Raw genomic sequence first — 25,482 nt, 5'->3', positions numbered from 1 at the left:
ACTGTTTTCAAAGTGGCTCCAGTTTTTAGGGGAGGGGCCAAGGATGCACCGCAGGGCAGGAGAGACGAAGTAGTTAAAAATTATTACTGGCGAGGGGCTGGAACCTCGGGGACGTGGGTATATAAGACGGCGCCTCCAGCGCAGAGCTGCTGCTGCGTCTGTAGGAGCCACGACCTGGGCATACCGGCTCAGCCTCTCGCTGGCCAGAGGCCGAGGAGAGGAGCCAGGGGCACGGTGCGGGCCACACCGGGGCTCCTTCTTCTTCTCTGGGACAGACACGGGACCGCTTCACTTCAGGTGCCTCTCTGGAGACGCGCACCCGCAGGGTCGTGAGCTCCAACCCGGCACACTCGCGCGCGGCATCAGCGCGCCCGGCGCCAGGTCCGGCCCGAGGCGATGCTCTCAGGGGGCCGGGCAGCCGGGCTCGGACAGCGGGAGTAGGGCCTCCAACGGGGAGGCAGGGGGATTGAGGGGTTAGAGCCCGGGCCTCCAGGCGGGCAGAGACCACCTTCGCTCCACGCCACACCTGCCGCCCCGTCGCGATGAGCCGCGTGGTATCGCTGCTGCTGGGCGCCGCGCTGCTCTGCGGCCACGGAGCCTTCTGCCGCCGGGTGGTCAGCGGTGAGTCCGGGGCAGCCCGCCCGGCTCTCAAGCCGGGAGAGGGGATCGCGGGGCGCGCGGGCGAGGGCAGGCGTGTCCAGGGGTGGAGGCTCTCCCAGGGGTTGGAGACCCGTGCGGGATAGGTAGGGGGCCGGAGGAGGCAGGAGGAAATTGATTGCATGCTGCTTTCTCCCCATCCCTCCCTAAACACCCAGAAAAGTTTACATTCTTTTGGAAGTGCCTGGTTTAGTGGCTACGAAGAGAGCTCTGCTTCATCCTGGGCAGTACAGCGTTTTCTAGGACTTATTTCGACTTTCTTTGTAAGAGAGTTGGCCGCAGGGCTGGTACCTGTAGAAAGGGTGGGGTACCGCGGAGGCAGACGGAGCCCAGTGACAGAAGAGCCGCTGCAGAAATGCCACCCTCTGTTGGCCTGGCTCGACTCCAGTCCCCGCCCGCCCGCACGGGTTTCATGCAGATGATTTCTGAGACCAGATCTGTTCGCTGTGGGTGGCTCACGACCCCGGGGTGCTCAGCCTTTGTTCTCAGGAGGGCTGACAAAGACCAGGCCACTGGTCGTCGTGGGAGGAGATCTTTCCTTTACATACCGTGTTGCAAGTTGGGGACTTCTCAGAACACGAAATCGGCTCGAGTTGGGTTGAGTTGTGCATGATCATCAATGCAGGTCTATGCACACAGTAGATGCCCAATTAGGTCGGTTCGAGTCTATGCCCAGGAAAGGGATCAGAATTGGCAAGCTTCTCGGCCTTTGCTTTGCCTTTTTTTTTTTTTTCCTTCGACGACTTTTACTGTCCTGTTGTTGAGCAATTCATACCACATTCACTCTCCCTTACTTTTGGGGAAGGTTTCTGAAAAAAAAAAAAAAAAAGCCAAGATTCTCGAAAGCCTAGGATGAATGAATGGGGCCTTACAGGAAAATTGAGCATAGCTACACTTATTGAAGTTTCTTGTGATGCTAATTATAGCGTTGCAATAGACATTCGTTGAAGATATGTGGGTTGGGTTTTAAGTGTGTAATTTTTTTTTTAAATGTAGAAAGCACAGATTCCTTTTCACATTCTGTGCATCTGTATAACAGGTGTCACTAGAGGTAGATGACAGATGACAGCGACTTAATCAGTAGTGAAGTCAGACCTTTAGAAATTGGCCTATTAAGCTTAATTGTTACTGATATTCCCCTCAGCAATGTGATGTTCTGCATCTTCTGAATACAATCCTTCAATGTCTGGGTATCAATCACTCTCCACTAACTTTTTGGCCCTCTGGAGATATTGGAATTAAATACATTGTGTGAAAGGTCACTTGGAAATACATATTGCTTACATTTTTTTCCCAGGCTGTTATTATTTAAATATAAAATGAAAACATTGCAGAATCAAATAAGGTTACACAAGCCCTAGCTTTGGATTCTTCCTGCCGATGTTAGCTTCAAAGAAAAGTCCAGCATACAAACTCATCTGAATGTGTAAATTAAGCATCTGACTGCCTTTGTCTCTGTCAGAATTATTCGTGCAAATGAATGAACAGTAGAGATCAGGCTCTGAGCTTAAGGTGTTTCTTAAACACATGGAAAAACTTCACTGATTTAAATAGTCTCCATTAGGTATATTCTTGTTTCATCTCTTAAAATTTGCAAAGGGAGAAGAAGAATACATAAAGCAGACCTTGAGAAAAACCATTGATGAAAAGTTTATGTTGTGTTCTATTATTGCATAAATACTTACAAACCTTTTGCTGTGTTCTTCTAGAAAGTATTTATAGACATCTTGTAGGTGACATCTGGAAAATTTCTAATTAAGTGAACGTGATTTATTCAATTTAACATAAATGATGATGTTTACTTGATAGTAAAATAATTACCAAGTTATGTTCTTCTTATGAATAATTTGTCTTTGCCATACAAACTCACATTGAAATCTAACCATTATAAATTGATTTGTAATTTTATCCTCTGAAGACTAATTTTTAAAAATGTATATATCAGCCATGATGGCATGAAAACAGAGCAGTCTAAAGCCTGATATTTCAGAAATATTAGGTCTAATGTCTCCCTGGATGCTGTTAAGCTTTGAAAGGTGTGTCAACTTTTTCATGCCACTAGGGACCATTTACCAAAATTCTACTTAACTGTCTGTCAACTGAAACAAGCTTTTTAGGGCCATTATTAGGAACATACTTACGATATATGGAATGCATTTTTTAGTTATTGAAGATCATTATAACCATTATAATTTCCATATAATGTATCATTTATCCTAGGGAAAAAAGATAAGAACTCATAACTTTATACAATAAAATACTTTCCAATACTGTTACATACACCACCTTTTTAAAAGTTGAGAGCATTATTTATAAATGAAGTGAAAGCATTTCAGGAGAATAAGCTTATGAAACATTATCTTAACCTGCCTCATAAGATTTCCTAGCATCTAGCAGTAATAGATGGAGAAGGCAATGGCAACCCACTCCAGTACTCTTGCCTGGAAAATCCCATGAATGGAGGAGCCTGGTGGGCTGCAGTCCATGGGGTCACTAAGAGTCGGGCACAACTGAGCAACTTCATTTTCACTTTTCACTTTCATGCATTGGAGAAGGAAATGGCAACCCACTCCAGTACTCTTGCCTGGAGAATCCCAGGGACAGAGGAACCTAGTGGGCTGCTGTCTATGGGGTCGCACAGAGTCGGACACGACTGAAGTGACTTAGCAGCAGCAGCAGCAGCAGCAGTAATAGAAAAGTATGTTTATAAATTCCTGGCTATGCTTATTTTGATGCATGAATATGCAATAAAAATATATAACCATGAAGACAGTGATCACAGAATATCTAGTGAATTTTTGATTCTAATTTGGGAATTGCTTTAAGATCTTAGACCAGTACTGATTTGTTGCTCTACACAGATGTGTAGCAATGGGCCCAACCTTTTTTGGTACCAAAGACTGATTTCGTGGAAGACAGTTTTTCCATGGAACGAGGGGTAGGAGGTGGTTTGGGGATGATTCAAGCCCGTTAACATTTATTGTGCACTTTATTTCTATTATCATTACATCAGCTGTACCTCAGACCCTCAGGCAGGTTGGGGATCTCTCGTGTAGAGGATATCTCTGGGGGGGGGTGCAGTCATTTAAATTTGTGAAGTGACTGGTGGATAATGACATCTTCTTTAGGACAAAGGTAAGACGATTTTACTTTGGGGGTATATGCATACATATGAAAAAGAATTCAAAATTCAGGTCTCTAAGATGGGAGAATATATCTGAAGAGCATGTGGATATTCTTAAGCATTTACAGTGTTCTGAAGTAATGTGTGTGTGTGTTTACTTTCTCTTTTTAAGTGTACCCAGCAGTGATCCATCAATCTATTTATACTGCAAAGTGCATTAGGTGTGTTTCAGGGTACCTCCATATTTCTGCAGAACACTTTAATATGTATTCACTTGAAATTATTGAAATTGGCAAACATTTTATTTAGAAGACTGAATGATTTAGAGACTTCCATTTTGATCATCCAAATGCCACAGAATATTACAAAATCATAGGTGGTGACCAGTAGCCCATAGATTAATAGCAAGGGACACACAAGTTTTTTTTTTTTTTAATTGAAAAAAACTGCTGAGCGTATTCCAGCTTGTGGTACTATTCCATGACGTCATCAAAAGCATAAAGTGATGATAGTGCAGTTTTCAAAGATGCAATTACTTTAAGTATCTCTTGGGCAAGAGAGGAATGAATTAATCTTATTAGCAGTCACTTAATAAACTACACATTCATCATAGTCATTAATCCTTACCTGCCATTTTTCATTATTTTATGGTTTTATTTTCATAATTCTTTTACCGGAAGATGATAATATCTGTTACATTAACATTAAAAAGGGACAGTATTATATAAAGATGTCCAAAGTGGAAATTCAGCTGATGGTCTCATTAGCAATGCTGATCTTCTCCAACTCTCTGTCTTCTGTGTTAGATGCTTGGCACACAGGTAAATGATAGACACAACCATCAGGCGAGATTGTTTCTTTCATGTTTTAATATATCACTGATGATAGAACATAGCCTGGCAATTTGACTAAAGTTATACTCCTTTTTGTTGGGGATATGTTCAGGTTGGACCTTGTCTATTTTGTTTGGAAAATAGAAGGTCTAGACTTAAAAATCATTGAGGAGATATGGGGTCTGAAAATCTGAGATGGATGTTGCAGTAGGAAACCTATGTCTAAATGTTAACCAAAAGAAATTCTGCATTCTGCTTAGAGGGAAACTCTCCATGTACAACCCTAAGCGTGTGTTAGCCATCCAGTAATCAATCATGAGCCAATGCTAAACATGATAGCATAGGTTATACTAATTATGTATATATGAATCAGTCCCTTTATTCATGAATTTTTTCACCTAAGAAAAATATACCTGAGACCTCCATGGAGGCAGCCTAGAAGTTTGGGGACATGTGTGAACTGTGGAGCCAGACTGCCTGGTTCCAAACCCTTAACCATTTATGAGCTGTGTGAATTTGGCTAATGATTTAATTTTTCTGTGTCTCCCTTGCTTCATTGTTAAGATGGGATGAGAGCATCCACACCATAGGGTTGCTGTGGGGTTGTTGTTGATGTTGTTCAGTTGCTAAGCAGTGTCCAACTCTTTGTGACCCCATGGACTGCAGCACGCCAGGTTCCTCTGTCCTCCACTAACTCCCTCCCGGAGTTTGCTCAAATTCATGTCCATTGAATTGGTGATGCTGTATAACCATCTCATCTTCTGCCATCCCCTTCTCCTTTTGCCTTCAATCTTTCCCAGCATCCAGTTGTGGGGTTAGAGGGGTTCAAACACAATAGTGCAGGTCGTGTCATGGACACAGGCTCACCAAGAAAAGGTGAGAGGTCACTCAGGCATTCAGGCCCCACAGCTACCGCTGAGGCCACCTACAGGAGACCAGCCTGTATCACCTCTTTCCTAATTTACCCAAGGGCATGGAGAAGACGCTTGAGAGTCCCTTGGACTGCAAGGAGATCAAACCACTCCATCCTAAAGGAAATCAGTCCTGAATCTTCATTGGAAGGACTGATGCTGAAGCTGAAACTCCAATACTGTGGCCACCTGATGTGAAGAACTGACTTGCTGGAGAAGACCCTGAGGTTGGGAAAGATTGAAGACAGGAGGAGAAGGGGACAACAGAAGATGAGATGGTTGGATGGCATTACCGACTCTATGGACATGAGTTTGAGCAAGATCCAGGAGATAGTGAAGGACAGGGAGGCCTGGCATGCTGCAATCCATGGAGAAACAAAGAGTTGGACAAGACTTAGCGACTGAAAAACAAAGGATTGTGCTAGCTGTGAGGGTTTGCACACTTAGCTATTGATAAATCTCAGGCTATTATCATTATTTCTTTAAATCGCTGAGCTACTCTTACTTTTTAGGTAAGAAAACTGAGGCTAGGAAAGTTTTAAATAATGTCCCTAATATTTCCACAGTTCAAGTAAAGCTCTTATTGATTGAAGTCAGCTTTTAGTGATTCAATGTTTGAATTCTTCACTCACATGATTACTTGGTTTACATTTATTATGTAGATCTTATTATAAATACTAGGTTAATGAAATAAATTTCATCCTCTTCTCAGAAGACTTGTGGTGTTTCCCAGGTGGAGAGTTAGGATTTGCTGATACCACCATTATTCAAACAATGGCCAAGACTATAGTTTTCACTGTTTGTCAGTATAGGAAGATGGATTCCAGCATGATCTTAATAGTGCACTATGCAGTTAATTACATTACAACATCTGTTGCAAAAGTAAAGTTTATTATAGCAATACATTTTTATGATGAAAAAGTCTTAAAAAGTTGGTGTGATATTGAACAGTAAAAGCAGAACGAATAACTGATAGCTTTCCTTTTTAGTTTCAAAGTTTGGGCATTATGATCGGAAGTCATTTCACATTGTATGTTATCGTTTCAGCATATTTATCCCTTTGATTTTGAGTAGAGTAAAAAAGAACCAGGAAAAGCAAATTGGTTTATGGTATTCTAGTGAAATGTCCAAAGTCCAGTTAGTCTGATTTGGGGAAGATTTATCATGTAGGTCCTCTTTTGTACAACTTGTTTTTTTCTTTGCAACTAAAGGTAGATCATAATTGAACAACTGGAATTCACAGTATGTCTTCCATGTTTTTACTGAAAAACATGATAAAATTCCATACTTATTTAATGTTGCTAATATGTGATTATAGTGTGAGGTGTAAGAAAAAATGTTATTACTTTCATAACTGAGGACTCAACTTTCAGAAATTTTATAAATATAAATGAAACCCAACCAAATCATAGGCTTCTCAGGTAGATCTCATGGTAAAGAACCCACCAGCCAATGCAGAAGATGTAAGAGACATGGCTTTCCATCCCTGGGTGGTAAAGATCCCCCAGAGGAGAGCATGGCAAGCCACTCCAGTATTCTTGTCCCTGGAGAATCCCATGGTCAGAGGAACCTGGCAGGCTGCAGTCCATAGGGTCACACAGTCGGACACAGCTGAAGTGACTTAACATGCACACCCGCAAACCAAATCATAGATCCTTTCTATTCAGGAAGAAAAATTCTTGCCATGACTTTATGAATTGGTCCCACTTTTACACTGTTACTAAAAACATTTAAAATTCTGCCAATATTTAGATCTACAGGAATTTTTATGACTAAGAAAAAAGAGAATTATCTATTTGTGGAAATAGTAGAATTTTAGCTGTGATAATGATAGGAATGATTATTTTAGCAGGCAATACTAAAAATTATTGCTGAATTAAAGTGCATATGTATCTGTGTAGTTGTTTGAGTGTGTGTGTGTGCATGCATGCATGTATGAATGTATGTATTAAAACCAGGAGTTGTTGACTCCTAGGTAAAAAGTCTTTCTCTTTTGTAAATAAGCCAACAATAAAGGGAGATTTCCCACCACAGATGTTAGGTAAGTTTTAGTAAATTGTCATCAAGCTAGCCTTAGTGTAATAAAAACTGCTAGGTGGGTATCTGATTATTTTACAGGTGGTAGAATGGTCCGTGGAAGATTAAATGTAGTAAACGGAGTTAGATGTAGTAGATGGAAGACTAGCTTCCCGTTGTTCAAAAAAGTCAATGGAGGATTTATTCTGAATATCTAAAAACAAGAGAAAAGGAAATTTTCCATGTGATCTCACAGAATGAGAAGGGATGTAGTCGTAATGGCTCCCTAAGATTAGCCTTCAGAGAAGTGGGAAAGTTGCTTCCAGAAGGCCCATATTAATGGAACTTTTCTGGGAATTAGGGCAACATTTGTTTCCCAGCTGTTGAAAGTTCCCCTGCTCCTGCAGCCAAGTGTGTCGGCTGAAGCGGTGAGTGGTTCAGTAGCTGCTGCTTCTGGTGATTGTGCTGCAACTTGGACCAAATTTGCTGACTAAGGTGGAAGTCGATAATAAAATAGAATTGAATGTGAAGAAATTCAGTGTCAGCTTTAACTGATTTTCTATATAAATACCATAAAAATGTGCAGTATAGCTAATAATTTCCTCAAAACTGCCTTGCTGAAGCTGAACTGCTAGTAACTTCAGTTTTAAAATGTGTGGACACAGCTGATATTCCATTAGTACACTTTGCAGTTAACATATGTCTGTAATTGGTAATCGGCCATTGTCCTTGTCCTCTACGAGTCCCCCTGATATGCAGCCACCACAGCCCACACCCCATCTTCCAGGATCCTAGACCATTCCTTCATCCACTGCCAAAGAAATGGTACCTGGCGCAGAGAGTGCAAAGGCTGGCTATAGTCCAGGGCTCCTCGTATTAGTTCCTAACTATTTAAAATATAATCCCTGTCTCTAGATTTTTCCTTTATTATTATTATTTCTGTTTATCTACAGGTTGACATTTCTAATACCTAGTAGTGGTATTAGGAATTTCCACAAGACACTGAAAGCTCTCTTATGCATTTAATTAGAAGTGCTATTTTAATTTTATAAATACAATTTCATCATTTTTCTTGTGTCCTCATCATAAATAACAAATCTCTGCATTTATTTTTCAGTATGTCAAAGATAATGAGCAGAGACTTTTAGCTTATAAAGTGAACTAGGCATATCCTCTGAACTACTGTTGCTGGCTTTGTTACATAAATAATTTTTAACTCATTAAAATTTCTGGCTAATCTGTTTTTATTTTTTTAATTTGGTTTCTTTCTGTTATCTTGCCAAACAATCTCATTGGACAAGTTAATATTTCAAAAGCTGGGATCACATTGAAGTCTGAGGTTCTTGGGTGGAAAATTGAACACATTGAAAGCTCAAGGGAATGCAGCTCAGATATATTTTGAGATTTAGAAGTATGTAAAAGATGTAGAAATGAAAATAGAGATAGAGATTGCTTTAAAAATACAAGCCTAAAAATCACTAGGCTTAATGGCATTACTAAAGTATTGCCAGGGACAACCATTTTGAACATTGACATCATCACAAACCCTAATAATAAATTAGAAATTAAAAAAAATTTGTATTAGGATCAACCATTGGGACTTCTATGTCATCTCCCCCAGATTATTTATTTCAGGCTCATTTGTCCTTTTGGTGTCTCTTTAATTCCAGTTTCCTGTAGTCATTCATATTAACATGTTAGTTTTCATTAATAGTTGGGGCAGTCTCTTAATTTGTTCTTATTATTCAGTGCATTAGTCCTGAGTCCAGATCAGTTAATGAGACAAAGAGGACACCTGGCTTGCTGTCTTGCTTGCATTGCTGGAACTTCTGTGTTGTTCGTTGGCTGTTCTCAGCTTGTATCAAGATACTGAATGCCTATCACTCAAACACTGGTGTGAGGTTAATGGCCTTCCACTGATTTCTTCCCTCCTGCCTCTGTCATCAGAGGTCATTAATTGCTGATTCTGGAGGAGAATGGATGTGATACCAACACTGGCTCAGTGTGATGTACTGTAATTAAGAGTATAAAGCTTGAATGCTTTATTTTAAATATTAAAACACTGGCTAGAAACTGTTATAACAGCCCTCTAATACTGACAGATTTCCTTGATCAGCTACAAAATTAAATACACAGTGAATAAAGCCTTCAATCCCAAGAAGAATAAGAATTGTAAGCAGTAAAGCTATGTCTTGATCTCTTGGTATAAAGTAACTCACCTTAATTTTACATAAAATACTAGCTTATTTTCCAAGGGCAAAGCTCAGGCTGAAACGAGAGACTGAAAGGGAGGTGGAGACTGTGGACAGCAGGCTGGGGATAAGGAATAATGACAGAGATAGAGCCATGGCAGTTTTTAAAGTTGGCAGCAAAGATTTGAGGTGAATCATGGAAGCTAATGAAAAACAAAACAGAGCAGCATGACCTTTGTGGAGACCGTGTCTATAACCTTGGCATACTTACTTGGTGATAAAAGAGGCAGGTGCAAACAATAGAACAATAGGAATTCCGTTGCTAAATCCTGGACACTATTCCTGTTATTTATATGGCTTTTTTATGATGCAGTGTGATCATTCATATTTGTAGTTCTGTCACGAAGTAATTAGGAGTATTCATTCTGAACTATATGTAGAGGTATGTGAAATTCAATTTTGAGAGGCCTTTTAAGTCAAACTTTTGTTTGCCTATGTATTTAAGTCTTCACAGATGTTGTTAGTGATGTCGTAGCAGTGAAGCTTGATAAAAGGTGATATTTCATTAAGAACTCTTGAGAATTATCTTAAACTTCATTTGTGGTTCAATCTAATATCGTGACATAAATTTGTATTCTCTCTATATATAGTGACTTTTAAAATCATTCATAGATATCAGCATAGATGGTTGAACTGAGTGTTGTAACTTATAAAAACCTTTAAAATACAAGTGAAAATTTGCATTTTAAATTTCTGTTCCAAATTCTGAGTATCCTAGAGTACTCTAAAAGGTTTACCTGTCACTTCTAATACCACACTATATTAATAAACTGTTTATTATTACCCTTACCTTTATACTGACTTCTATTAACTTTTAATTTTAGTATGTTTGCTCTCAAATATATACAAGAAAAACAAATATTTACAGTTTATATTTGCCACTTTATTTAAATTTAAATTATTTGAATGTATTCACTTCATGATGCCTTATGTAAAGATTGCTTTTTTACTTTACTTTTTATTAATTCCTTTGTGAATTGTGATTCTTATTTCATAATTTTGACCTTTTAGCTTCCTTTACTGTGTATACTTGACATTTCTTTATCTACTTTCACTTGCTTTAGCTATCAGTTTGCAAAAGGTAAGCCAGAAGAATTATGATTTACAAAAATTTCCTTGGTGTACTGATTCCCTGGTGGCTCAGATGGTAAAGAATCTGCCTGCAAGGTGGAAGATCTGGGTTCAATCCCTGCATCAGGAATATCCCTTGGTTCAGAAGGGAAAGGCAACCAACTGCAGTATTCTTGCCCGGAGAATTCCACGGACAGAGGAGTCTGGTGCATTGCAGTCCATGGGGTTGCAAAGATTTGGACACGACTGACCCACTTATACTTTCTTCTCCCCTGTTTGGAAAGTTTGGGTTACTAGTTAGTTAGGGTATCAATTAGCATTTGTAGATTGAAGTAGGAATCTAGAATATTTTCTAGATTTTATGCAGTGGTTTAGTGGGAGAAGCGTTCTTCGTAGATTCTTTCTGATTTGATTGGTTCTTTCGTTTTAACATGTAGTAAGTACCATTAGGAAGATAGTTCAGGTAATCAGTACATGGACATCTTTTCTTTTTTTCAGGCCAAAAAGTATGTTTTGCTGATTTCAAGCATCTCTGCTACAAGATGGCCTACTTTCATGAGCTGTCCAGCCGCGTGAGCTTTCAGGAGGCACGGCTGGCTTGCGAGAGCGAAGGGGGAGCCCTTCTGAGCCTGGAGAATGAAGCAGAACAGAAGTTAATAGAAAGCATGTTGCAGAACCTGACAAAGCCAGGAATAGGAATTTCCGATAGTGATTTCTGGATAGGGCTTTGGAGAAATGGCCAGGGGCAAACATCCGGTGCCTGCCCAGATCTCTACCAGTGGTCGGATGGAAGCAGTTCCCAGTACCGGTGAGTGGGGATCCTGAGGAGGCAGAGGTCTCTGGGGGGACTCAGAGGGCAAAGAATGGGGGGAGATGTCCATTACCTGTAGAGGATGTCAGAGTAGAACAGACGAAGTCACTGAGAAGTGTCCCTGGTACTCTGTCCTTGCAGAAACTGGTACACTGATGAACCTTCCTGTGGAAGTGAGAAGTGTGTTGTGATGTATCATCAGCCAACGGCCAACCCTGGCCTTGGGGGCCCCTACCTTTACCAGTGGAATGACGACAGGTGCAACATGAAGCACAATTACATCTGCAAGTATGAACCAGGTAGGAAGCATTGTAAGTCAGTAGGAGCAGATTGTATATGTGTATTGGCTTACATTTTTCATCTTTAGCCTATGCTACCTGGGCTCTTTTTGTTTTTGTGCAGTGAAACACAAAATTACTTTGCAGTTCGATGACAGAGTATTGAAACAGCCTAAGCTATAAAGCAAACAACTGCCCAATGAGTTAAATAGAAGGGAGTATCTAGAAATATCCAGAGAGGTATCTTTAAAAGACAGTAATTATTTCTAATATTAAGGCCAAATTGTGTTTTTGTAAACAGGTTTTATGAAGAATAAATATCTATTCACAAACATTTAAGCATTTAGTATAGTGCATGTGAAATAAGTATGTCACCAAAGCACCTAGGAGTTTACACATGTGATTAGTAGTTTTTTAGAACATTTTCTGGTATATTTAAGGGAACCAAGCACCATTCCTCTGGGATATTAGCTTATCATATAATGGCATGATATTTGGCTTGTACTCCTCAGTGAAAATCCGAATATCAGAGAACCCTGGTGCAGAAAAGTAGGGGCAGGTGGCATGTTCTTGCTGTGGCCCTCAGTCTATGGAATATGGCTCCTCAGTTTCCTTCTGTTTGAAGTCTCCAGCTTTCTTACCCTATGCAGCACATGGAGAGATTGCTCTGACCTGAGCTACGGTAGTATGGTTTCCTACTGAAATGGTAAACTTGAATTATTTTGAACATGACAGCTGAACTGAATTGAAATTTGACCAAAAAAGAGACTGATCAGAACTATGTAAACTCATCTTTTTAATGATCTGAGAAAGTCAACTTAGACACTTAGGCTTTGAGGTCTTTTTGCTGTTTTTCTCCTCTCAGTGTTTGGAAGTTTCATTTGAACTCTCCCAAGGGCTGTCTACTTGACCTCGAAGCATATGTTCATGGTAGGCAATTATAATCAAGTGCTGCTATTTCCATTATTCTCTTGAAATTATACTTCTTTACTCATAAGACTGTAAAGCACAAGGGATTAGTTGGATTAGATTTACCTTTCTCTTATATTTATTCTGCGCTTGAGTATATTAGCCTTCTCTCTTTATCCCTGGTGAGTTTATTATTTAAACCTCTTGGTGGTTAAATCCATCATTACCCTCTTAGAAGCCTTTGCAAAATGAAATCTGTTTTGCACTTAGGTTCTTTGTCTAAATTTTTTTCCTTAGAAAAATATAAAGTTGAAATTCTCTGACATTTTAACTTTGTGACACTAAGTGCTTGAAACTGTTAAATGAAACAAAGTATATTATGGTATATTCTTAATACAATATTATCTTCTTTCTTTGAACTTTTAGCTGACCCTTGTATATTATTTTATCTTGCATCACACTTACCACCTTATTCAGGACACTATTACCTCTGGATCCTGTTTTGTATCAGGTAGTCTAAGTTTATACTACTTATGGAACAGCATTTTAGACAAGGAATTATTTTTTCCTTTATCTTCTATATTCTACCTAAATCTTCAAATATGTATAGCTTTTGAGCAAGATTATTTTATGTACTTATTGTTTTTGAAGCACTTGAACACTTCCATGGTTGGTCTTATTAATGTACTTAGAATTTCTGTACTTTATTTTCATTTTATTTACCTTATATGTAACTGATGGAGAGGGCTTTCCCAGTGGCTCAGTGGTAAAGAAGGATATGGCAACCCCCTCTAGGCAAGTATTCTTGCCTGGAGAATCCTGTAGACAGAGGAGCCTGGTGGGCTACAGTCCATGGGGTCACTAAAGAGTTGGACATGACTGACTAACACACACATACACATATGTAACTGATTTTCTTTCCTTGAGCTTAGTGTCTTGTTTATGAAGGATGTTGGCTTGACTAAATTCCTTGCTTGTATAGTCAGTGCTATTTTGGTGGTGAGTAGGTAGCTTCCGAAATCACTGCAGATGGTGACTTCAGCCATGAAATTAAAAGATGCTTACTCCTTGGAAGGAAAGTTATGACCAATCTAGATAGCATATTGAAAAACAGAGACATTACTTTGCCCACAAAGGTCCATCTAGTCAAGGCTATGGTTTTTCCAGTAGTCATGTATGGATGTGAGAGTTGGACTATGAAGAAAGCTGAGCGCCAAAGAATTGATGCTTTTGAACTGTGGTGTTGGAGAAGACTCTTGAGAGTCCCTTGGACTGCAAGGAGATCCAACCAGTCCATTCTGAAGGATATCAGCCCTGGGATTTCTTTGGAGGGAATGATGCTGAAGCTGAAACTCCAGTACTTTGGCCACCTCATGCGAAGAGTTGACTCATTGGAAAAGACTCTGATGCTGGGAGGGATTGGGGGCAGGAGGAGAAGGGGACGACAGAGGATGAGATGGCTGGATGGCATCACTGACTCAATGGATGTGAGTCTAAGTGAACTCCAGGAGTTGGTGATGGACAGGGAGGCCTGACGTGCTGCGATTCATGGGGTCGCAAAGAGTCAGACACGACTGAGCGACTGAACTGAACTGAACTGAGTTAGCTTTCATGCATTGGAGAAGGAAATGGCAACCCACTCCAGTGTTCTTGCCTGGAGGATCCCAGGGATGGGGTAGCCTGGTGGGCTGCCGTCTATGGGGTTGCACAGAGTCAGACAGGACTGAAGCGACTTAGCAGCAACAGCAGCAGTTAGCTTTTTAGTGGTGTGGGGATTGGAGGAGCAAGCAGTAAAACTAATTTACAAATTGTAACAATATTTTGAACTTTATTCTCCAACTATACCAGAAGTACTATGTGACTTGAACTTGGTCTCCTCTTTCTGCTCCTGCATATTATCTAATAGCATGACTTGTTGTTTGGTTGCTAAGTCATGTCCGACTCTTTGTGACCCCATGGACTGCAATATGCCAGGCTTCCTTGTCCTTCACTATCTCTTACAGTTTGCTCAAACTCATGTCCATTGAGTTGAAGATGCCGTCCAACCATCGCATCATCTGTCGCCCCCTTCTCCTTTTGCTTACAATCTTTTCTAGCATCAGGGTCTTTTCCAGTGAGTCAGCTCTTCGTATCAGTTGATTGAAGTATTGGAGCTTCATCTTCAGCATCAGTCCTTCCAATGAATATTCAGGACTGATTTCCTTTAGAATTGACAGGTTTGATCTCCTTGCAGTCCAAGGGACTCTCAAGAGTCTTCTCCAACACTGCAGTTCAAAAGCATCAATTCTTCGGTGCTCAGCTTTCTTTATAGTCCAACTCTCACATTCATACATGACTACTGGAAAAATCATAGCTTTGACTAGATGGACCTTTGTTGGCAAAGTAATGTCTTTGCTTTTTAATATGCTGTCTAGGTTGGTCATAGCTTTTCTTCCAAGGAGCAAGCATCTTTTAATTTTGTGGCTGCGGTCACCATCTGCAGTGATTTTGGAGACCCCCAAAATAAAGTCTGTCACTGTTTCCACTGTTTCCCCATCTATTTGCCATGAAGTGATGGTACTGGATACCATGATCTTAGTTTTCTGAATAGTGAATCCAATTTTTATATTTATTAAAATTACATTAAGCACTGTTATTCTTAGACAATAAAAATGGCATGTATTAGATTGTATTTCTAAAATTTTCTCAATCAGCAATTACATTAAAACTTTTGAACGATTTAAAAAATAACCAGTTCTATATTGATAAATTGTATAATATCTGTATTATTTGCTCAGCAAATACCAGTTGAGCACCAGAAGCAAGGAGTACCTAAATTCTGTAGAAGAATGAGTGTAGGGTAGGACTGAAGACTAGAGGAGGCAAAGTGTCAGGGTAAGATATGTTTAAAAGATAATAAATATTATTATAGGATGGTGTACGATTAAATTTCTAATGAATAGAGACCATGTAGCCAAATTAGAATAGTAAACAGTACATTGAAGTGATTTAATATTCTGAAATTAATGTAAGATGCTGCCTGTGTTTTTTCTTTTTCATTAACTGAGAAAAATAAGCAGAGTTATATTTTTGGAACAAATGAAAACAAATGTACAAGTTATTTCTTAGTAATTCTATTTAATTTCTCTATGAATTCAGCCACTGCTTGTGCTTAGTCGCTCAGTCATGTCTGCTTCTTTGCAACCCCAGGGACTGTAGCCTGCCAGGCTCCTCTGTTCATGGGGATTCTCCAGGCAAGAATACTGGAGTGGGTTCCCATCCCCTCCTCCAGCTTAATCCAGGGACTGAACTCAGTTCTCCGGTATTGCAGGTGGATTCTTAACAATAGTGCCCTAGAGAAAGAAATTAGACAAGAGAGTAGTACCAGATCGTTATTAAAAAAAAAACAACAACAGCATTTTTCAGGTGTGTGGCAATTGAAAAAGTCTTGCCTCAGAAAAAGCAGGGAGAGAAACAATGTGCAAGCCTTAATTTATGATAATTTTTTAAAGATGCAGATATTGTTGAGAAGGAAATCTAAGGATGGCATTGTTTGTAGGGGACAGAAATGTGCTTTAGAACATTTTTATTTGAATCATCAATTCCGGATACTGTCCATATGCAGTTATCTGCTGTTTTTTGTTGTGAGGAGAAATCTAAATTATACACCATCGTAGTATAAAGACTTCACTGGTGGCTCAGTGGTAAAGAATCTGCCTGGAGCCCCAGGGTCGGGAAGATCCCCTGGAGAAGGAAATGGCAACCGACTCCAGTATTCTTGCTGGGGAAATCCCACAGACAGAGGAGCCTAGCAGGCTTATAGTCCGTCCATAAGGTTGCAAAAGAGTCAGACATGACTTAACGAGTGAACAACAGTAGTGTAGAAATCATCTTTGTTGGTCTTTATTCACAGCTAGTGCCTCACTTTCTTATGCTTTCTGATTCTTGCCTATCTTTGCCTACTTTTGTACCTCCTTGGTCATTATTACCTGTAATAGGTTATCATCAGCACAGATGCTCTGGATTGTTAAATGCAGTCTGGGGTTACAGGAATTCACCCAGTGGATCCAAGTTGCAAAGAGTTAACCAGGCAGATCTTTTATTCAGAGACAATTAAATGCTGCCTTTATTGTTAAATCATTTCATATAAATTTAAATGCAAAATAGAATTAGCTGGAAGTTGTTCAGAAATCAATGTTTATTTTGTTTTGTAATAAGCTTTTATTTTCATCTACATTTGCATTTGTCTTATTTATCATTATACATGATAACTGTACTTATTATTTACAGAGATTAATCCAACAGCTCCTGTAGAAAAGACGTATTTTACCAACCAACCTGGAGACACTCATCAAAATGTAGTTGTTACTGAGGCAGGTAATTAGTTCACATGTCTTTAACTCACTTATAAGGAGAAGAAAAGGTACTTATTTTTTTTTTTTTTTTGATTGGAGGATAATTTTGACAATGTTGTGTTGGTTTCTGCTGTACAACAATGTGAATCCGCTATGAGTGTGTATATATATTCCCTCCCTCTTGAGCCCCTTCTTGCGAGCATCGCAGAGCACTGAGCTGAGCTCCCCATGCTACACAACACTTTCTCACTAGCTATGTATTTTACACATGGTAGTGGGTATATGTCAGCGCTACTCTCTCAGTTCACTTTTGCTTCATGTTGGCCCCAATTTTCTTGTTGCTTAGTGAAAAAGTACACTAAATATAGGCGTATGGAGATTTATTTTAGAATTGCATTGGAACAAATGATGCTAAGCTAGTTTTTGTGGGTGCTTCTTTTTTGGCCGCACAGTGCGGATCGTGAGATCTTAGTTCCCCAACCAGGGATCGAACCCATGCCCCCTTCAGTGGAAGCACAGAGTCCTAACCATTGGACCTCCAGGGAAGTCTCCTAAGCCAGTTTTTGAATAGAAATTTTGTTTTCTGTATCTAGTACTAAACTAAGTATCCCATGTTAAAATGTGGATTCATAAGGATCTTCCCCAATTTGTAGGTGTTATGATGTAAATTGGCACGTTCAGTAGCCTATAAACAGTAGGGAACTGGTAAATGTTTAGGGATTGACTAGAGTAAGCTGGGATTTAAAAAGTCCAATTTGTAGGCTTTGAGTTTTCTGTGGTATGGAAAACTGCCACCCTGGCCAATTTCAAGTTACCAAGTGACATGACTAAAGAGCAGATTGGGTAGTAGACACATACAATGAGCTTTCAACTCAGTGCCTATGGCACACCAGTGTCTGCAAAAGACACAGAACACAATCCCAATGCAAACCTCTTTTTAGTAAAAAGAAACTGCTCTTAGTATCAGTTAGGGCCTGTTTTAGCATGGTGCTGCTGGTAAAGAATCCACCTGTCAGTGCAGGAGACACAGGAGATGTGGGTTCGATCCCTGGGTTGGGAAGATCCCTGGCAGAGGAAATGGCAACCCACTCCAGTATTCTGGCCTGGAAAATTCCATGGAGAAAGGAGCCTGGTGGACTAAAGTTCATGGGGTTGCAAAGAGTCAGACATGACTGAGTGATGGAGCACACACACATTTAGACTAAGATAATGGCTTTCAATTTGCTATCTCAATACATAGCTTTCTAATTTGCTTTTCTTGTATGGATGTGATATTAAACCTTAGTGCTTTTCACTTTCAGTCGTCTGATTTTAAAACCATTCAGACCATGTAAATCTAATCAAACAGATCACTAAATAATTATATTAGGAATATTTTCCCTCTTATGACATTGAGAAATTGTTTAATAAAGTCATTGCAAGCTATATGGGGGTTCTGTGTGGCAGTTTTTTATTTTTCCAAGAATATCTAACATTATCTACTGTGATGGAACAGGATTAAAAAATGATTCATCTTAGAATTTAATTAAGATCAAATATTTATGCCTCTGGAGTCTTATGTCTCTAGGTTATGACTCTATCATCAGTTAATATTTACGTATTTTGGCTTAATCCCAGAGAGTTATGCATGTCATCATGGCACTGAGCTTATTAGGATAATTACATATCTAATAAATCAACAATTACTTTAATCATGATTATTCTTTAATAATCAGTGCTTGTTTTCAAAGTAATAACTGAGAAGGATTAATGGAGTGAGATAGCTAAGATTATTAATATGTTATGAAAGCCAGTCCCTATCTGAATTGCAAATTTAATAATAGTTTGGAAATATGGTCATTTAACCGGAGCATGGCAACCATGCAGCATGATTTTGTTTTTAACTTTTAACCAAACATAAATATATTACTTGATTAGATTATTCAGTATTTTGGGAAGACCTTACTTGGTATCTGCTTATTGATAATAATTCTATTTTTCCTTAATTTTTTAGAAAGCTTTTATAGAACCATAATGTCAAAATCCTGCCTCAACTATCTGTTTACATTAAGACTGTTTTACTTTTGTAGGAATAATTCCCAATCTAATCTATGTTGTTATACCAACAATTCCTTTGCTCTTACTGATCCTGGTTGCTTTTGGAACCTGCTGTTTCCAGATGCTACATAAAAGGTAAATAATTCATACATGGAGAGACAACTTGAAAAACTTTAAACATGTTTTCATAACTCTGTAAAAAATTATGTTTTTAAGTTGCCTTAAGAAAAGTGTGATTCTAATTCTTTCAGTACAAATACAGTATATATAATCTAATAACATATACCTTGATTATAGGATTATGAATTATCTCATTTCATCCTCACAGACCATATGAAGTAGGTATCCTTCTGTTTTCTCTTTTTCAGTTGGGAATATGGTTGCTTAAATGGGTCATACAATTTGCCTTGGGTCTCATGGCTAATATGTGTGATGGATCTGAAATGTGAATGTTTTTAATTCCACAACATATGCGACTATACTGTACTGTCTCTTTATATTAAGTACAGGCAGTAATGCTAAACCTTTTAATCTTGACCTCAAGTTGTATGCCAGACTTGATTTTTGTGTGTGAACTTTGTAGTACCTTTTGCAAAAACAGCCTTCTGTTTTATTTCCAAAGGATATTTTAAGTATAGGAACAATGGTAAAATGAGTCACTTTTTAGTAGGCATCTTGAAATAAAGTGATATATCTTAACATCCAGACTCTTGAGAGTATTCTTTTATATCTGTTTACTCATACCCTTGAATTACAGGTGAAATTTTTTCATAGGTGTCAGTTTGACAGTTAAACTAAAACATTAATGTGTGAAATATAAGTATATATCAAAGAAAAGAAGATGTGGATTTAAATTAGTGCATGCTTGTTAGAATAAACTAGACATTTTTGTCAGTGTTTTAAATAAAAAATGATAGAATGTTTCCAACAGGGAAGGACATGCAGATAAGTAATTTTTTCTTTTATCTTCATTTTCTTTTCATGAACCCTAAAGAATTTACTGAGTTAAAAAGCTCCAGAAAAAAAAATTAAATAGATATAAACTCTAAATGGTACACAAGAAATTTTTTTTTAAAAATCCAAGCTCTGATATATTGACTGTTTAAAGAAGCCATTTTTGAATAATGATAAATAAAGCCTGGCAAATTAATACTATATTTTGTGTACTCAGTTTATATATATATATATATATATATACACATATATATATATATATACACACACACACACACATATATGTTTTCAATATTTTATACAGAATAAAGACAATAGTAAATATCTGATTTTTACCCTTAATTCTAAGACTATAGATGAAAAGATAATTTATCAGTATGAAAAACAATGAATCAGAGGAAGGGTTTGATATAAATCCCCCCCATAATCCAGCCAAACTGTAATGAAGGGCTGTAAATAGCTAATCGCTGTGAACAAAGAGTTGAGAAAAATTATGTAGATCTTCTCATTTCTAAAAGTAAAATTACCAAAGTATCAGCAACTGAGTTTTCTCTGAAGTTTGCTTTCCTTCTTCCAAAATAGTATATTATTGTGGAGACTCTGCTCATTCTCAAGTCTTCCAGGTTTTTATACTTTGAAGACCTTGGAATTTTCACATGTTGGAAATTCTCAAGGGTGAGGAAATATTTCTCAAATTTCAAACATATTTCTCAGAGTAAGAAAATATACTCACTCAAACATAAGCCATCTCCAGACACCAGAATTAGCTATTAGTGCTTAATTCATCCTCTCTTAGATCCTCCCATTTTCCTTTCTTCCAGGAAAGCAAGGAAAAACTTCATCAAAGACTCCAATCCATTGTCATCTGAGTGCATTGCAGAAAGTTTAAGTTCCGGTTGGGTACACATGATGGCTTCTGTGATTCCATGTCATGTTCAAAATAAGAAGTCTTGTTTCCTTAACCCATGATAACTCTTAAATCAAATAAATACTAATGCTACCCCAAAGCCACATTAATAACTTAACCACCCTTTTGTTTCAACCATTTAGGAGAATTTCATGTTTTTCATCAACTTTGCTTGGCTTATTTTCCATTCATGTAGGATAACTTCCTGGGTAGAGATGTGTTGATCTTACTTATTTGGATGCACATTTCGAAAATGTATCATTTAGATACAATCATGTATTAGCAATAAATTTACAGTTAAATTGAAGTCAATTAAGTAATAGTATGAAATTCTATGGCTCAGGCTTATTTAGAAAGACTATTTCTTTCTTTGAAGGGATTCAGCAACACAGTGTCTTGTAGACAGAGATTGAATGGGATGGGGTAGGAGGAATGCCTGGAGCGTGGGGTGGAGGCAGATGCTATTGAAGGAAGCATCTGTAGGAGCAAGGAAGTACAGAAGAAAATGAACAGGAACCACCAGGGGTTAGTGATCTAGGCGAGGGCTCATTCCCAGGAAACTGGATCAAAAAAGAGCCTCAATCTTGATAAGTATCTTGAAGAGGCTGACTCAGGAAGGGAGAAACTCAGGAACAGTCACTTTTGCAGGAGTCTTAGAAGTGACCATCTTATGGAAAAACTTAGAAGACATCCCCTGGAGAAGGGAATGGCTACCCACTCCAGTATTCTTGCCTGGAGAACTCCATGGACAAAGGAACCTGGTGGGCTGCATTCCATGGGGTTGCCAAGAGTCGGACAGGATTGAATGACTAACACTTTCACTTTTCACTTTAGAAGACATCACAGCTTGAGGGACAGGGTGGAGTGTGGTCGGCCTGAGAGCTAGAGGAACTCTCTCAGGCCTGAATCTGCCTTGAACTGCCTTTGTTTCAGAAACTATAGCAAAATTAAGCTTTGGGGAATTAAATGACTTAACTATAGGACAGAAAAACATGATGGGTGGAGGGGATAGGACAGTTTTTACATGTAGGACAAAAGCACTATTTTGATGATTTGACATTAAAGTACATCATATGTTAATGGCAGATTATTCAAAAAGCAAAATTATAAAAATAACTGATCAAAGAAAATGAAGATTTATTGGTGATTACAATGAACATTTTGAAACTGGGTTAAACATATTTGTGTATATGTCTGAATTCTAAAATATGAAGGGTCAGAGAAAGTTTTTTTTTTATTATCTTATATGAACTGCTTACCCTCTTCACCTACTGGAATAATCCAGAATTTTTTGTAGGAATGAAAAAAATCTGCTGATGAGAGAAGAAAAATACTTTTATAATAAGTCTGACAAAGCTCCATTTGGACCAAGACATGCCTAGTTTGATGGGAAGTCTCAGACATTGAATTTACTTCTTCTTCTGTTTTTCAGTAAAGGAAGAACAAAAACTAGCCCAAACCAATCCACACTGTGGATTTCAAAAAGCACCAGGAAAGAAAGTGGCATGGAAGTATAATAATCCACTGACTTGGCTCCAGAAAAGAAAATAGAGTTTTATAATTCTGGAACTGTATAAGGAATGGCATCAGAACATTAGCTTGGAATGGCTTGAAATCTCAAAGGATGTGCAAGATGAACTGTAAGCTCCCCCTTGAGGCAAATACTAAAATAATTTTTATATGTTCATTATTTCATTTATAAAATAATGCTGTGCTAATAATGGAGTGAGACATGCTTATTTTGCTAAAGGATGCACCCAAACTTCAAGTCGATGAGATGGATAAAATGCAGATAAAATTGCTGTGAACACATCAGAACAATGTGTGCATTGGAAGCAGTTATCTTTGTCTCTTTCACCTTTCATAAGTTGTAATCTAGTTAATGTAATGTAAATTGCATCGAAATTTACAGTGTGCAAAATATTTTTCCTTTACATGAGTGTTTGATAGAATGGACTGTTCTAGTATTTATTTTTATGATGTCTCATTTTTCAATACATGCTGTTTTGATTAAAGAAATGTATCGCTGTTGTCAACTGAATTCACACACACATAAATCTATTACCGTAGAAAAAGTTTCATTTTCTAGAAATGGCTCATCTTCTTTTAGTTTCTCTGCTTTGGGTCAGAGGAAGTTTAGGAAATGTCTTCAGAAATAAGAAGTTATTTCATTAACCGTGGTATCTACTCAAATATTTTACTTAGAGGCAAGAATTGTCTAATTTCAATTGTGCAAGACATGTGCCTTACAATTATTTTGAATTTAAAGTTCAACAGATTTTGTAATAACTTTGTTAAATAGCTGTATAAACAATAATATATTCAATCTAGAACAAAAAAGGTGGATACACAATCAAGATAATGTCTTCACATGTTGCCTGTATAACCACAAGTAGCTCTCTGAGGGTTCTGAAATCAGTCCCTCTCTTGCCAGCAAAGCAAAGATGGTTCTGGTGTTGACTTTGGAGGCAAACTCCTGCAGAGTTTGATTAAGGTCTTTCCTGGCTCTGTTTAGCCTCTATCAGCATATAAGGGGGTTTAAGAGTTGGGACTAGTTGAGCGGTCACCATGAGTGTGCAGTTAAGCACAGCACGTTGACATTTCCGTGAGGAAAGAAACTGAAATAGTGTAAAAACGCATTTGTAGGCATCAGTGATCATGGGTTCCCTGTCCAGGGTTTGGCTGGGAGAATAAATTGGGGTGGCTCTGTATTCTCTTCTAGTTTCTTCAATGCTTGTGGCTCCTTCCTCTCAAGAGAGAGATGTAACTATCTGGTCTTCAAACGTCTCTGTGCTCCTTTTAACCAAATAAAAAGTTCTTGTTTCTGAAGAATGATCATTGGTGCTGTCTAAATCTCTTACATGAACGAAGTACAGATGTGTTTGCAATAATGCATGGAAACAAATGACTGTTTAAGTGTGGTAAGAATGGAAGTTACAGTTGCCGGGTGTTCTAAACCTCATCTTTTCAATTAGATAATGAAAGTGCTTTCATTGTGGGAATTCACAATTCCAGTTGTTTGGTAAAATTAAGAGACAAAATAGAAATTAGTGGGCAGTGGTCTGTTTTCAGCTGCTTAGAGACTGAGGAAATGGGCAGCTGCCTTCTAAGCTTACAGCTGCCCACATTTAACACTCCTCTTTCCTTTCTTGGAGACCCATCTTTCTGGGCAGCATAGGAGACCAGCTGCTGAGACCCACCTCTTTCCTCCAGGCTCCCACCATACATTATTTCCTTCAGTCCGGACTGGATGGAGGGAGACTGGGCTTTCCCCAACGTCTGTGCCACCCACAGCTACAACAGCTGCAGGGGGGGGAGAGGAAAAGTAATGGGGAAGGGACTTGGTTTTGCTTTTTATCTTGTTCCAGACCTGGATTACTCTTCTGGTATCAATTACTAAACCCATAAGTTCCTAGGGATGGGATAAGGAACTTCTCTCTTAATAGAAGATGGTAAAGAGTGACTGTCCTAAGGGTTTCTAAAGCTGACCTTTGAAAAATAAAAAGGAGTCTGTGATATATCTGTTGTAATTTTCAGAACATGCTTCTAATAAATGTTTTGAAATGCAGATGAAACATTTGTGGAACAATATTTGGGGAATCAAATCAAATAACACACTCTACCCTTGATGCTCCATCCTTCCTAATCACTTCATCCTTTCTATTAGGAACAGGTCATTGGAAAGGTCTTAGAAAGAACAGTGTGTTCAAGGACTCCCAATTTTTGTTCTAGTAATAAATTCCATGAATTTGTAGTCCTCAATCATCTGGCCACACCTTCTTGTTATGACCTTGTTTTCCCTTTCTCTGACCATTGCCCAGAGAGAACACCTTTTACTAGGACAGTTCATGATTGTCTACTGTCCCTTCTCTCTGAACTTTCAGGGTCACTCCCACCTACATGGGAGTGACCTATGTATGCCGATGCCTTTTTAGTCCATCAGTAACAATTATTCACTCAGGTCTAGCCCAAGTCTCCTTTCTTCCATAAAACAAGTATGAACTTATGGATCTCTTCTTTCAACTGCTTGAAACTTTTCTATTCCTTTGGACTATACAGACCCATGTAAGAATGTGTGTGTGTGTGTGTGTGTGTTTGTATTAATTTATATAAATTTTTTCTTTCTGAATAAATCAGTAGATTTTGTGGGGTGAGCTATATTGAAGTTTGTACTTTGGAAGTGATCCAAGAGATTAAAGCTGTGGAACAAATGCATTTATTCTACATTTTTGGCCTTGTAATGGGCAATTCAGCTGTGTCTAAATAAGCTTTGGACATGTTAGAAATACCCACTATAAACACATCTGTCAGAGAAAACCCACGTTTGTAATACTTGTATCTCTTTGATATGATTGATAATTTTTGTAAACCCAAAAAAATGCCAGCTT

The 25,482-nt window shown here is 38.5% G+C and overlaps 1 protein-coding gene across 1 annotated transcript; it reads left to right on the top strand.

Annotated features, from left to right (window-relative positions):
• Positions 1-79: 79 nt before the first annotated feature.
• On the top strand, positions 80-23,929 carry CHODL (chondrolectin). The gene is made up of 6 exons (XM_027545589.1): positions 80-621; positions 11,363-11,672; positions 11,817-11,974; positions 17,132-17,218; positions 19,266-19,368; positions 22,527-23,929. The coding sequence occupies exons 1-6, from the start codon at positions 543-545 to the stop codon at positions 22,609-22,611; spliced, it is 822 nt and encodes a 273-aa protein (XP_027401390.1). The 5' UTR covers positions 80-542; the 3' UTR covers positions 22,612-23,929.
• The last annotated feature ends 1,553 nt before the right edge of the window (positions 23,930-25,482 follow it).

Source organism: Bos indicus x Bos taurus, chromosome 1 (genome assembly GCF_003369695.1).
Source record: "Bos indicus x Bos taurus breed Angus x Brahman F1 hybrid chromosome 1, Bos_hybrid_MaternalHap_v2.0, whole genome shotgun sequence".
Taxonomy (NCBI): Eukaryota; Metazoa; Chordata; class Mammalia; order Artiodactyla; family Bovidae; genus Bos; species Bos indicus x Bos taurus.
The sequence above is the reverse complement of the archived record's forward strand: the minus strand, read 5'-3'. Positions and strand labels throughout refer to the sequence as shown.

Excerpts from the sequence above, each read along its gene's own strand:
- CHODL (XM_027545589.1), top strand. The coding sequence starts at position 543 with ATGAGCCGCGTGGTATCGCTGCTGCTGGGCGCCGCGCTGCTCTGCGGC. Across the intron at positions 11,975-17,131 it reads CATCTGCAAGTATGAACCAG|AGATTAATCCAACAGCTCCT; the intron begins GTAGGAAGCATT and ends TATTATTTACAG. Across the intron at positions 19,369-22,526 it reads TTCCAGATGCTACATAAAAG|TAAAGGAAGAACAAAAACTA; the intron begins GTAAATAATTCA and ends TCTGTTTTTCAG.